Here is a 15,035-nt window from a genome sequence, read left to right as displayed (position 1 = left end):
ACCCCCCCCCCCCCCCGCCGCCACCCTCGACCCCCCCCCCCCCCCCCACTGCCAGTTCATAACAACACAGACACATCTCCTTGAAGCTGAGACATGGTGAGGGTCGTGAAAGGACCACCTGGGTGAAACAAACGATGCATCCATCCAATGCAAGTTTCATTGTGGAATGGAATGCCTACCCAGGTAATACACACTGCCAACGTCCAGTTGGGAGAGTCTGCGAGAACAGTCAGATTTCAGCTTCTTTGAAAACGGCTTTTCAATATTTTACCAAGACTGTGCTTCTTGAGGCAACGCACACATTAACATTGTAATGAGTCCTTACAGAAATGGCAAGAGAGCAATTTCAGATTGCTTAGTGAGCCCGCTGGCAAAGGCAGTATAAACGTCTATCTGGGATTGTGTGATCCTTATTAGCCGGTCTATGTGCCGTAACTCTCAGGACACAATGTACTACTTATGTAAAAGCTCACTCAGTAACAATGTCCGTTATTAAAAGAAAAAGCGAGCCGGATAAGTGAAATCTCCCTGTCTCTTCACGTCTTATTTTTCCATTTCTTCGTTCATATATAGTCTCATAGCCAGTAATGATATGGCCACAGGCTCCTCCTCTCTCTCTCCTTCCTCTCTGTCTGCCTGTCTCTCCATTATCAGTGGGATGTCAGGGCAGGCAAGGTTTTATTTAATCCTATTTTACAGACGGAAGACAAAAACAGTGTAAGAGTCTATTTCAATGGAAGATAGAGGCCGTGTTAAGAGTACAATGGAAAATGAAATGATAAACACACGCGAATACATATTTAATAGGGATATGAAAAACATAACAGCAGCAGCAGTACATAAGGTGGACACCCCCGCCCTCCTCCACCCTCTCTCTCTCTCCACTATCTGGGTCTCGCTACAGCGGTGATTCATCCCGAATGCAGCGAGACCCCCACTGTACCGATTCATCACCCCCACCCTCACCCCATTGTAACTCACACATGCCTGACTCATCGCGAGTCGGCGTTACAAGGTGCTTGGAATTAAGTTGGCAGCGAGGGAGGGGGAGAGAAGCAGTGGATGCGAGGGAGAGCGATCGCTCACGAGGCCAATGAAAGGCAACATTTACGGGGATAAGAAACCTTTGACAAACGTCCCCCTCGTGCCAATCCCCGTCGCCTCGCCGCGCTGGTCCTGAGCTGGGTTCCTGGAGCCACCTCTGCATCGCTCCGACCGTTTCACCGTCCTGGATGGTTATTCACTTCATATTGGTCATCCAATATGAAGTGATACCTGGATGGTTATTCACTTCATATTGGTCATCCAATATGAAGTGAATACCTGGATGCTTTATTAAAAAATAACCCCGGATCCTTAGAGGAATTATTTATAGTGCGATGATAAAATACACCAGGAGCATGTTGTATGAAAGAGCCTTTACCCACTTCAAAAGGTATTGGCTTTGATCGCCACACTGTTGGTTGGCCACACTGTTGGTTGGCCTTGTGGAGTACGGTTGGAGAAACCCCTTGATCCTGTGGCTGAGACCGCTCTGGATCGATCATGAAGTACAAGGGGCCCGAAATAAAAACCTAGCCATATCCACCTCTATATTTACCTCATCGCTAAACATCATTCAGGTCACAATGTGTGATATTTCAACAACAAAAGAAAGATTCAAGAAAAAAGAACCTGGACATTTCTGTGGTCAATGCTGATCAAATGATGGAATGCATTAATTGTCTCATTAGAATCACATACTATAACTGATATTTCTACAATTAAAGAGGAGAATCATACTATCGACTCTCCCCAAACCCTCCCACTCACAGCGCCCAGTCGGCCGAGCTACGCTAGTTCACGTCACACAGTTGCACAGTTAGTTAGAGTTAAGTGCCGTACACGGTTATTTCGTTCCTCCCGCTTCTCACTGGGAGGGGCTCAATCCCCAACATGAGGTCTTTAACGGGGGGCTAGGGAAGCAGCTCAGACTCCATCTTTCACAGCAACATCACATTTATTCCAGCGACAGACCCAGAGGCTAAAAGAGACCATTACAGCCTGTGATGGCGGTTACTCATGTTCATCTGGCCTCACTGATTTGTTGTTCTGCAGTCTTGTAGAGATGTGTCTTGTAGAGAAGTGTTTTACACTCCACTGCTTTTTACTGCAGTGCCACATCCTCTGCACCACCCCCCCCCCTCCCATATGTCGTTTGATTGCTACCCAGCAGGTCTTTGTCCTCAGTGTTTGAAGCGCCCCTTAAGGCTAGAGGGAGTCAGGACCTCTCAATTATACCAGGACCACGGGACTAAGGAGTACACACACACACACACACACACACACACACACACACACACACACACACACACACACACACACACACACACACACACACACACACACACACACACACACACACACACACACACACACACACACACAAACGGACAAAAACACACACACACACAAACGGACAAACACACACACAGACACGTCATACTACTATGCTAGGTTCATGTTGAATTTGTGAAAAACCCAAACCAGATGCATGTTGGTGGGAGAGAGGGAGAGAGAGGGAGATTTGTGGGCTTAATTCAACCAATTGGACAGTGATCATGACAGCTGTGCAAACCTCCAATAGGCGGTCCCAGGGTAGCAACGATGGACTGTGAATGACTGCATGGTTTTGGCAGGATCACACTAGTGGTTTCTCAAGGTGCCCTTGGTGTGTGTGTGTGTGTGTGTGTGTGTGTGTGTGTGTGTGTGTGTGTACGTGAAGTGGTCAACCATGATGCAAGAAAAAAAACACTGAAAATGCCACCAGGCGTATGTTTTCCATTTTCCCTCGGCTAATCGCTTTCCTTTTCTTTCTATGCATCGAGGAGGAAGTGAGACACACACACTCACACTCACATATTAAAAGTTTGGACCCCCCCTGCTGAATAATCATTTCCATCCATGTGGTGAGAATGAACACACACACACACACACACACACACACACACACACACACACACACACACACACACACACACACACACACACACACACACACACACACACACACACACAACAGGGCACCCACCCCCACCATGCAACACCCCCCACCTATATGAATCATCCTGCAGGGCTTGTGCGTGCATGGACACTTTCCAGGAGGAACTGGGGAGAGCAGAAGCAGGAGAAGATGGGAGAAGATGGGAACGGAAGAGAACGACTGGGATGAGTTATGAATGGGTTGGGGTGTGGGGTGGGGGAGGGGGGGGGGGGGGGGGTTGAGCTGAAGGATGGTGTGTGAAGCAATCCTAAGGGTGAGGAGGTCGAGAGATTGCAAGTATAGGAGAACATGCGATGGTGGGGGTGAGGGGCTGGGGGCTGATGAACTGCAGATTGCGAGAAAAAATAGCGAAGGGGGGAGGGGTGAAATGATAGGACGGTATGTTGACCTACAGCATATAGGAGCATGCACGTACATTACTCTCCTGGCAACCCCCACTGCATTCCGCTAAGCATTAGCGCAAACATGAAGCGGTTCCTGTTCCTTGGTGCCCAGCGCAGCTCGTTATCAACACCTGCTCCCGGACCGGCCCGACATCAGGGGGGCGGGGGGTATCGGGGTGGGGGGTGGGGGGTGGGGTGGGTGCAGGGGGCTCCGCGGGTCCTTGGGAAATCGATAAGGCACGGCGGAGCGTGGGATCATCTGGCCCTTCTATCGCTCTATCGCTCTCTTTCTCTCTCCCCCTCAACTCCTTTCTTTCACTCTTTCTTACGATCTGCTCGTTACGGCGAGCACATCCGCTATCCTTTTTATTCACGGATAGCGGATGGGAATGGGAGCGATGGGAAGGGTGGCTAGGGGCTGGATGAAATGCGATGCTTAGAACCGGAGCCAGAAGGTTTGTTTGTAGCGCTCGGGCTGAGAACACGCACATTGCACATGCTCATTCACCTCGACTCACACAACCACCCCAATCGATGCTGAGAGGAGGAGGAAGCTGGCAATGATTTGGAGGGAAAACAAAAGACATTGGCGATTGACTGGGAGAGAGAGAGACGTATGGGCTTTAAATAGACAGATAAGGTGAGGCCGTTAAAAAGGCATTACAGATCGAGAGAGAGGGGGGAGAGAGAGATACAGACAGACAGACAGACAGAGCCAGCCAGCTGGACAGACAGACAGACAGACAGACAGACAGACAGACAGACAGACAGACAGAGCCAGCCAGCCAGCCAGCCAGCCAGCCAGCCAGCCAGCCAGCCAGCCAGCCAGCCAGCCAGCCAGCCAGCCAGCCAGCCAGACAGCCAGCCAGCCAGCCAGCCAGCCAGACGGAGATAAGAGGAAGAGAGAGCGATAAGATCGGGCCGTGCGGGACCACTCACGTTCCTCCTCCTTGGGGTCCAGCTGGGTGACGCTGATGGAGAGGCGGTCCACACGCTCCTGCAGGGAGTTGACCCGGAAGGAGAAGGTGTGGGCCTCGTTGAACAGCTCCCCAAACAGGTCCTCCGCATACTTACCTACACACACACACACACACACACACACACACACACACACACACACACACACACACACACACACACACACACACACACAGGATCCATTGATCAAACACGTGTCCCAGCCTCCACTCAGTTCACCCGTTCTCTGAGCGATGCAGGAGCGAGATCACGCCATGTGTTTTATGTTAGCAGCTTCTTCTTTGCATGTTTTTTTTAATCAGTAGGAAACACTTACAAAGAGAGCCACTGAAGTTTTATTATGCCTCAGTTGTTGCCCAGATTTACCTTCTGCATAACAGAAGGCCCGGATGGGTACATTATCGCACATTATGTGTTCTGGGTTCTTTTAATTGTATTATTTATTTGCTTCGATGATCATTTTTCATCTGTTAAATCCTCCATCTATTGCAGCTCTGGTGAGCTAGACCTCATGGCCATTAGTATCTTCACTTTCTGCAATTTAAAGGCCTCAAATGAATTTACGAGAAGATGGCTACGGAAATTTGATTCTGATTAAGACAACCATTTTCAACACAGTGCCAACTTCTTTGTGTGTTACTGTGTGTGCGCGAAAGTGAGAGCGTGAGTGAGTGAGCGTTTGCTTGCATGTGCGTGCATGCGCATGCATGAGTGTGCGTGCGTGTGTGCGTCCACGTACTGAGGCTGCTCAGCTGGCGGATGACGTTGGCCAGGGAGATGTTGGTGACACACTCCAGCTCGTTCTTGATGTTCCTGGGCAGCACCGTGTGGCACAGGTGCCGCGGCTCGATGCTGCGCTTCACCAACGGCATGGCTCTGCTGGGCTGCCTCTACCTGCACACACACACACACACACACACACACACACACACACACACACACACACACACACACACACACACACACACACACACACACACACACACACACACACACACACACAGGAGGAGAAGAGAGGAGCTTCACTCGGTGTTTCAAGGTTTCGTAGTTCTACTGGCCGCAGCGACTGACCACAATCCCCCCTAGAATTCACTTTTGATTCAATTCAGTTGAATGACTAGCCCACCAGTGCTGGTGGTATTTTATTACGGAGCGTCAGCACTGTGTCGGGACAAACAACACAAAAAAAGAGCAGCAGACGCCGTTTCATTTAGTGGTAGCCATATCACAACCAAGAGTCCTGGTGGTGTTTACGCTGGTGAAGGCTTGCCACGGTATATTCCACATGCCACGCTCACAACCAAGACCTAATGGATTAAACGGGTGAATACTGAGGGAAGATGTAGCTGGTCCGGGGGGGACGGGGGGACGGGGGGGGATGGTTGGGGGGGCTAAGATAGCACAAGGAGAGAGCTGATTGCGGCTCTCCATCTGAGAGGAGAGCGGTCGGGGCGTGCAGACTTAAAAGGGGGTGCCCAGCTGTGCTGCTCTTCCCCCGTCTGTTCGCCTGAGTCAGCACCATCCTGCCTCCCGGATCACCCCCACATGCACACTTTCAAGCTATTGCTCTGGAGCGCCGGCAGCGTCTGTCTCCTGCGCTCAGCCAGGCTAATGACATTAGCGCTACAGTATTGGAGCGGTTAGCCCTCCTCTACCTATACCGACGGCCCTGCCAAACAGGGAGGAGCGAGCGAGGCCGGCAAAGGGGGTTTCCCGTTTCATCTTTCCACCGCACCCTGATTCGCTTTGACGAAAGAGAGATAATGAAATGCGTCGATGTGTTGAAGTGCACAGATGAGCTGTGTGTGTGTGTGTGTGTGTGTGTGTGTGTGTGTGTGTGTGTGTGTGTGTGTGTGTGTGTGTGTGTGTGTGTGTGTGTGTGTGTGTCAACACACAGGTTAAATAAAACAGCAAACGTCCAATGAAAACAGAATCCCTCAACTCCCACACATAAACACACCGAAAAACTGGTCTATGTGGACATTTGTCCGTCAAATAGTAGACGCAATGCAACGCCACCTTCCTTCTGGCCAGCCAAAACATCCCAGACTCTAAAAAGTGTGTGTGCCCGGAAAAAAACCCCAATATGGATACTGCGGTCGTGGCGTGTTGCCTGGCTTCGGGTGTGCCAGCCTGGGAACACAAGGGGAGCTACGAGCGAGCCACAGGATCAGGTGACATCCCCCCGTCGTCGTCAAACGACACCGTCTCCAGGCAATTTGACAACGCGCCTTAATCGAAACGACACCTTCGCTCGTTAGCTCCGAGCGCTAACGGGAGGCGATGGGTTTAATGGTGTGTGTGGATCAGGTGCGACGGCAGGATAACTTGATAAGGCCCGAGCCCGCCGGCGGTAGGCCTCATTACAGCGGCTGTCCGGGTCGTGATAGCCGCCAGCCCGCCTCTTTCGATCTCCTGCCTCCATGTTGGTGTGCCGTTTCGGAGGAATAAACGTGATTACTTAGCGTGGTCTGTGGAAATGTAGGGGCGGAAAAAAAAAAGGGAAGGGGCTGTTTAAGGACCGAAACTGTCCCGTCCCGCAACCAGCCCTCTTTGGGGGCCTGATGCTATGGCCGAGGACGAGATGGTGTCCTGTTTTAACAGGTCTCTTTTTAAGGGTGATTCATCTTCAAATTGCCCCACAAAAAGAGTTGATGCCCATAAAAGGACAACTTGAGAAGTCAAGAGCTGTTTTTGGAGCGGCGGCGCGCCAGCAAGTTTGTTACATCACCAACCGAGAAAGACTGTTTTAGATCCGCGCTCACCTCTGAAATAACAAGTCCCCCACTCGCCCCTAACAGATTAATCTTCCCTCAAGCGCGCACACACACGCAAACACGCACACGCACACACACACACACACACACACACACACACACACACACGCACACACAGGTTCCTCAGGTAAGCCAGCCACAAGCTGCACTTGACTGGGCCAACCTGTTTCTGGTCCAAATGCAAGGCTGACATTTTCTGCTGGCTTTTGAGGATAAGCAAAGTCCGGTCAACACTCCAGGGGGGCCCGGGGCCAAAACGAACTGTGGGCCCGCAGCGCTACGGGCAACGGTGGCCTTAAAATGCGCATTGCCAACATTGGATTTATGCATTAGGACTAACTAGTACTCCAGCTTATATGACAAACTATGCACACAGGAAATCAATCTGACGCCAAAAGTCAGAATAGCAGCACATTGCTACAATGTGTTCCCCCAGGTTTGCCTTTGTCAATTAGATGTGATTGCGAGGGTTTATTTTGCATTGGCAATCTCGAAGAGATTCTGTTTCGTTCCTTTGGTGCGCCTTTGGCAAGAAGCAGTTATCTTTTAGAGACACAGACAGCGTCGTCACCGACACCCAGTTGGTAACATTCATAATACTGCAAATGCAAAGGCTTTAAATATCTCAAAGGGACGTATGAAACTGACTCACCAATGCTAGTGGTACTGTAAGTAGCTTATTCAGTTCAGGTGCATTTCTAAAGACTCAACCGCCTTCTCTGAACCTTGTTTGTGAAACCGAAAAAACGACTGGATCAATACATTGAGACAGTGAGCGGGGACCACAACACAGACTCTAACCTTAAAACAAAAACACCTTGTGGAGATGCCAAAGTAGGTTGACCATAAAAGGAGTGTGGAAGGAAACAGAAACCGACATGAGCGAAGGGGAGAGGACAGAGGAGTCTGGCTGCAAAGGGTGTCAGGATGACAAGAAAGGTGTGAGAAGAGGGGAAAAAAGAGTTTTATGTGAGAGAGTGAGAGAACTAGTCATGGTGAATGGCGAGAGACATCTGGAAGGAAGCAGGATTTAGTTAAGAGCCTTAAGGTGTGTGTCAACATCATGACAGCTGAACCCGACAAGTGACGATGCCCATGGTTTCAGGGACAGGGGGATGAGAACAACAGACTTGGTCAAAGACATGGAGCATTGACGAGCCAATAGAGCCTCGCGCTCATGTGTTACCGATTATGTTCCTACAAAAATATAGGTCAACTATTCCCAAGGGTAGCGTAGTATTAAAGCCATCTCTCACTGCATGGTACATGGTAAACCTTCAAATAAACACAAACTAATACAAAATTAATACCAAACCCTTACTAAACTAGCCAGTACTGGTGATCATTCATCGTAGCTTGGTCAGGCCCAGCTAGGGGCCGTGTGCTCTGTACTCCTGGGGACGGCTTCTCGGCTCTGCGATCAATCTCCACAGCCTATATTCAATACGCCGAGTGCTCACAAGCTACAAGCCTCTCTGAACAAATGCATTAGAAAACACAATTGATCAGACTGCACGAAAAAGAAAAATCTTTAGCAACAAGGCCATCTATGAAACCACAGCGATTAGAGAGAGAGATATGCCACTCGCATTGATCGCAATGTAGGGAAAAGATGAACAGTTCCCCTGTTGGGTTTATATCGTCTTTCAGGGGAGGCTAAAGTGTTAAAAATCTCGCCTTTCCCCACAGCAGAACAAACACCGGATCTGCGGCCTGTTTGACCCGTTGGGATCCCAGGCGTTGGTCGCGTGTCCGATGTACAACATCCTTGAGTCCCTCTTGTTTATTTCCGCCTGCCTATCCATTAGACGCAAGCACCGCCCCCTCCTCCAGCCCTGGACCTTCCCTCTAGTGGCTTCGCTCGTCTTGGGTGGTGCCGCCCGCTGTCAGTTGTCACCATGGCAACGACCGTGGAGGGATCTCAATGGTCGCGTAACAATCTCCCAGGGGAAGTGGAAAAATCAAGCAACGGTGCATAAGGGGTTCAGGTGTGGATGTGTGACAACAACTCTGTTTCGGTGCACAGCAAAAGTGTGGAAGCGTGATGATGAGCGATGAAATGACACAGACAGACAGAGACACAGAGACACAGAGACAGAGAGACAGAGAGACAGAGACAGAGACAGACAGACAGACAGGTTGCCATGGCTAAAGGAGAAGGAGTGAAAGTGAGGGATTGAAATCCAAAGGGCCCTCATCCATAGTGAGGTGGCCCGAGCAGGAAGTGAGGGCGCGTGCCGCTGGGGCCCGGGGGTCAGCCTCCTGCGGTGCAGCTCATTGCTCCCAGGACAATACGCACAACGAGGCCGTAATGAACCCCTAATAGAGCGTCTACTCACTCACACTGCTGCACAATAGAACAGGGGACCCCCGGCCCCAGCAGGTCAAGGACCCCCACACACACACACTCCCCCCACTGAGGTGGGGGTGTGTGTGTGTGTGTGTGTGTGTGTGTGTGTGTGTGTGTGTGTGTGTGTGTGTGTGTGTGTGTGTGTGTACAGAGGTCAAAGAAAGCCACAAACATATATAGAAACACAATCACCCAACAGCAAACACACACCCAAACAAACACACCGAAACACTGGTCCATGTAGAGATCAGACTATTGGCGCGTCATTGAACAGCAGACGTGCGTGTGTTCAAGTATCGACACACAGGTCAAGTAGAGATAGCCCTGAGCCGTGGACCGAGCTACTCAGAGGGGCTTATGATTATTTCGAAAGTCGATATTTGCTCTGTCGACTGTAGTTGGTGAAAGTCCTAAAGTACATGTCATGTCTACACACTCACCGAGTCATGCTGCCTTATCAATAAGTGATGCACACTCCCTTTGAGCCAGTGAGTTATCGTTATTTAGACTATTCGTTGCTAATCTTTTTTCAATTTTTTTTTTAATTTTTCTTTTTTTGATTCTTTTTTTTGTTGATCGTTGAATATGTGAAAGTGGAGCCCAGATCATTAGCTTTATCAGTACTTTATGCAGCCCATGTGCATTACACCCACGTCGGAGCTCGGCTGTTCTTCTAAAGACTGATTTTGAAGTTATAATAACCATAGGGGGAACTTCTAATAGTGCTGCTGGCCGACGGTCTGGCAGGTAAACATACCTGTGATCACCTCTATCTCCCTCTGTCAGGCCGCTGTGATTCAGAGCCTCAAAATCTGTCGAGCATCCAATATCTTTACCACATCTTTATCGAACTTAAAAGAAAAAAACAACGTTCGAACTACATAAACGGCGGTAGTTTGTGACTTTAACACACCACCCCAGCTGCGCTATGCGGCTACACTTTTCACTTTCAGTTTGGATGTCGGGACGTTCCTAGCGTCCAGCATTGTTCTAAAACCCATCAGACACGTGAGGAACCAGCCACAAAACTTTGGCTAGTGAACCCATCGTACACAGCCTTTCAGCAGCAGTAGGCCTACATGAATGCACAGCTTCAAAGGCTCCAGCCTAGGCCGTGCCCAGTGGCCCCTGGGGGACCGAGTCAAGCCATGCTCATAGTAACTGATTAAAGGTTATCTGTTTCTACGGCGAATGGACTCTGGGCTATTGGACGCCGCCATGCAAGGCTGAACGGGTTTGAAATGGGACTGTTCATTTCAAACAATCGATAATATGCCCTGGACAGACCTGGCTTCCCCTGGGGACGTTTACGGTGCAACAAAGAAACACTAAATCCAGACTTTGGATTGGTTTTACACACTGCCATCGAGGGTTTCACAGCGGGGCCCCGGTGTTCGTCAAAGTGGTCTGCCAGTGGGAAACACAAGCCTCTTATCAGCGCTGCGATCTGATTTATGCAGAAACTCCTCCTCCGCAGAGCCGTACAACAGTCCTCATGGTTGTCTCTGCCGTTTCATTCAAAACTTTTCTACCATCGGCAAATCCCCAGAGAGCTCGTTCAATCGCCACGAAAGATCGGAGCATTATGAAGAACCTACGTTAAAGAACGTTTTTGCAGCACGTTACATTCTTCCCCCCCTCTGCACTATAAACAGAAGCCAACTTAAGATACTGAAATGCAGCCAATCAGGAGAGGCGGCAGAGCAAGGGTTACCAGTGGAGGGGGAGCGCGGATCAAACTGGTATGAGCGGTCACGACAGCTGGTTCAGATCAGACCTTCAGAGAACTTCCCATGCTCGTGTACGGATGGAAACCAACATGGGGAATAGTAAGCGTTCTCTTTGTGTAGCTCAACATACAGTTTCAAAGCAAACCCTTTCAGGAAGGGATCCTGATAAGGCATGTGTACATTTCGTAAAGAGTCACTCCAGGTAGAACTAAACTCTGATAACAGCTTGAGAAAATCATCAAGATGACTTCCACGCTGAGATATGAAAATGTCATATTTTAGACTCTTTTTAAATATATGCAACTTTTCAAAACCAGGTCAGGCTCCCCTCCGATGAAATCAGGGTCCCAATACGAGAGGTAACCAGACTCACAGAGCACTGAGTCTATGAGCATGTGTCACAGCGTTGACAGGCCTCCTCTATGGTGAACCTCACTTCCGCACCCTTAAGTGTGCTATAATTTGCCAACCAGAATGGCTGCAGTCATCTGTCTTAGCGGTGAGCGTTTCGTCATTCCAACCACGGGGTCGGCGGTTCGAGCCGGCGCTGCGTAGCACTGTGGCGTCAGCCAAGAGTCCCTTACTCGTGGCTGCTATAAGTACGATACGTGATCGTCCTTTAGACGTGCCGGCGGATGTGATGGTTCACTCAGAGGTGTATCCATGTCGTGCGCCCCGCAGCTTGTAAACGGAGCGCACCGAGTGGCATGCTTCGCATCTCCCGTCTAAATATAACCCTTTTTGTTTGTCTGTCAGGTTTGTTGACAAATAAGCTGTCTTCCATCTGCCCCCCCCCCCCCCCCCCCCCCCATTAACCCAGTATCTTAACAATGATGTACAGGCTGGTCACTGGACCAGCTCTCCAATGTATGGCTGCCAATTAAAGTGCTGTGCCCACCCTCCGCCTCCCAGCAGTGACATGACACCTTCTGGTGTCTCACGCACACACACACACACACACACACACACACACACACACACACACACACACACACACACACACACACACACACACACACACACACACACACACACACACACACACACACACACACACACACACACTAAAAATACAGCAGCACACCAGGCTGTCAGGTTGGTCTCAAAGAGCTACGCCAACTACCAGGCTCGCAGAGGAAACCTGTGCCAATATGTTTTGGAGATTTCTCTTCACTAAAGGCATTATTCACCCAAAACCTTGGCTGCTATTTATTTCCATGCCTCATGATGCATGCATGGATACGTAGGCCCGAAATGTATGCTTTTGTGTGGGTTGAGATGAGGAAAAATGTCATTACAGTTCAAAAAGGTCTTTTGGTCAATAGTTAGAATCCGTGGATCATTCCCGTCCTCGTTTCTCACCCACAAGCTAAACAGGTATGTGTCCACAGTCAGGTGTGTGTGTGTGCGTGTGCGTGTGTCAGTCTTGTAGCACACCGGCACAAAAGGTGCTAAGATGGCAGTGGCTCATTCTCTAGCCAAGCTATGTTAATATAATAATGTTGCCTGACAACAAATGTTTCACAGTATTCAAACGAGCTAGTCAGAAATTTCCACCAGCAGATTTGCCTTGGCACTCGCAATGACTTCACAATATTGCTTGTTATTGTTCGTTTTTTTTTTTAATGTACATATAAATATATAGTGGCAATCTCATGAGGCAGGAATAAGGCTTGTTTGCCGTTTTTCAAATGAGTCTATAAACCAGTACCTGGAATAGAGGCTCATTCAAGCATAAACGATACATACGTCAACAAAGCGCACATTGTATCCCTTTTTATTAATAATTCACGACCGGTGCCCTTTGGTTGAATTTCAATATCAGGCTCTTACCCTTTGTATTTAAAGGTCTGACCTTTTCAACTAGAGAAAGCTCACTTCAGAAATGAGTGTACGTTAATTGGCCACACAAGGGCTTGCAATATCAGTAACTGTTTCGATTAGTCTCAATTTAATAACACGTCATCATCTAGGGACCAGAGATTATAAACATTTGCAGGCATAACTTGGGTTATTCCAATCCTAATCAATCTTGTCTCTCATGTGCAGAAGATTAACGACACAACATGACTTCCGGCAGAGTGGTTCGACACCAAACCCACGTGGGTCCCTCGCTCTCCAGGGCCATTAAACGGTGCTTAAGAGATTCACTCATTCATTCAACAAACATGCTGCATCATCACCACAGACACGCACACTGCTCAATATTCATGGGAAGTCTAATGAACGCACCGAGTAAAAGAGGTATGCGCTGAGTTCACAGAAAAAGGACCACAGCCGTGAATAATGAAGGCGCTAATGAATGTCTTTGCACGCGCACGGCGGCGCGCACTGGTTTAGGCTTTGAGGGGAGAATGTCATTATACCGTCTCCCGTATTGTCGAACGCGACACAGGTGGAGGGGGGGGGGGACGCGATCAGGAGCCGTGCACTCCAGAAACGATGCCGGTTCCGCTAACAAGAGATTATGCCGTGTTATGCCTGCGAATGGGAATAATAAAAAATAAAAATAAAGCACACAACTTAAATGACATCTTTTTGCTGAGGAGAGACGAGCGCTGCATGCTTATGTCTGTGAACAGGTCTTTTTGAAAAGGGCAAATTGTTGCCCGAAGCGACTACGCCGACCAGCAGAAGTCCGTTGTACCCATCACCAGCCATCTAATCACATGAGAAGCCCGCCTTCCCTCTAATGAGAACGTCTTTGTTATTGGCAAAGCAGCAGTGTTATTTTTGGATTGTTTCTGCATTTATTCAAGCTTATTGTACTTTAATGTGACCCAAAATCATTGAGCGTTATTATATTAATGTTGTTGTTATGTATGTTTTGATGGGTAAGCAGTGAACCCCAGGACGCCAAGCTGACTACGCCTTTTTTAGCTAATCGGGATCTTTTAATAAACAAAAAGGTAAGTACATCAACACAATAGGGGTTTGTGGTTGTGTGTATGTGCACTTGGTGGAGAATTAGGGCCTACCACCAGCCAATCGCGGATATATTTTTCCACTCTGGCAGGCAAAAAGACACACAAACACACACACACACACACACACACACACACACACACACACACACACACACAATTATGGGTTAAAGGACTTAAGAAAGTAGAAAAAAATAAAAAATGGTAGCAAAACAAAGAAGGGATAGGGCCAATAAAGTGAGGGTCGACACGGAAGGAAGCCGAGAAAAGGCTACCAGCTCAGGTGATACCTCAGGTGAATATTGCACCATGTCATTCATTGCACGCCATCTATTACTATACTATGTGCCATGTTTGACAATGATCAGTTGTCAAACATGACAACCTCGTCATCTGAGGGATATTAATACTGATGTCAAGAACAAGAGCAAGTACTATTTCAAGTGTGAGTCGATGTGGACTAGATGAGGAGTCATCTTTCACCGACCTGTTTTATTAGACCGCACATAATTGTCTTTCATTTCCCAACTCAGAACTCGTAATCTGTTCGCCGCTGTGTAAATATGTGTCCAGAAAGAACAGAACGGCGCGTCCAAAAATTTAAAATCATGTTTTGAATCCAAAATATGAAAAATAGGCGGTGATCGCATGATGGTATTCAAAAGTTTTAAAAGTGCCACGTTTTAACAAGCCTCAGAATGAATAGTGCCAGCTCAAGCGATCAATGCAAGACATTGTTAGCAATGACCTCCCTGGTCTGAGCAAATGGTTCAGGGGTTTCGATTCCATTAGAACAGCAGATTAAAGCACTGCTCTGGTTAATTTTCCCAATAACGATCACCTCGATGGC

General features: G+C 48.7%; 1 protein-coding gene across 1 annotated transcript in view; it reads right to left on the bottom strand.

Annotated features, from left to right (window-relative positions):
- wasf1 (WASP family member 1) overlaps window positions 1-15,035 on the bottom strand; it is a gene marked incomplete in the record, with an annotated part of 45,517 nt that overhangs the window by 15,568 nt on the left and 14,914 nt on the right. Inside the window, 2 exon segments of the mRNA XM_030344606.1 lie at window positions 4,366-4,500; window positions 5,144-5,298. Of these exon segments, the coding sequence (XP_030200466.1) occupies window positions 4,366-4,500; window positions 5,144-5,276 (268 nt within the window).

This window comes from Gadus morhua, chromosome 21 (assembly GCF_902167405.1).
Source record: "Gadus morhua chromosome 21, gadMor3.0, whole genome shotgun sequence".
Taxonomy (NCBI): Eukaryota; Metazoa; Chordata; class Actinopteri; order Gadiformes; family Gadidae; genus Gadus; species Gadus morhua.
The sequence above is the reverse complement of the archived record's forward strand: the minus strand, read 5'-3'. Positions and strand labels throughout refer to the sequence as shown.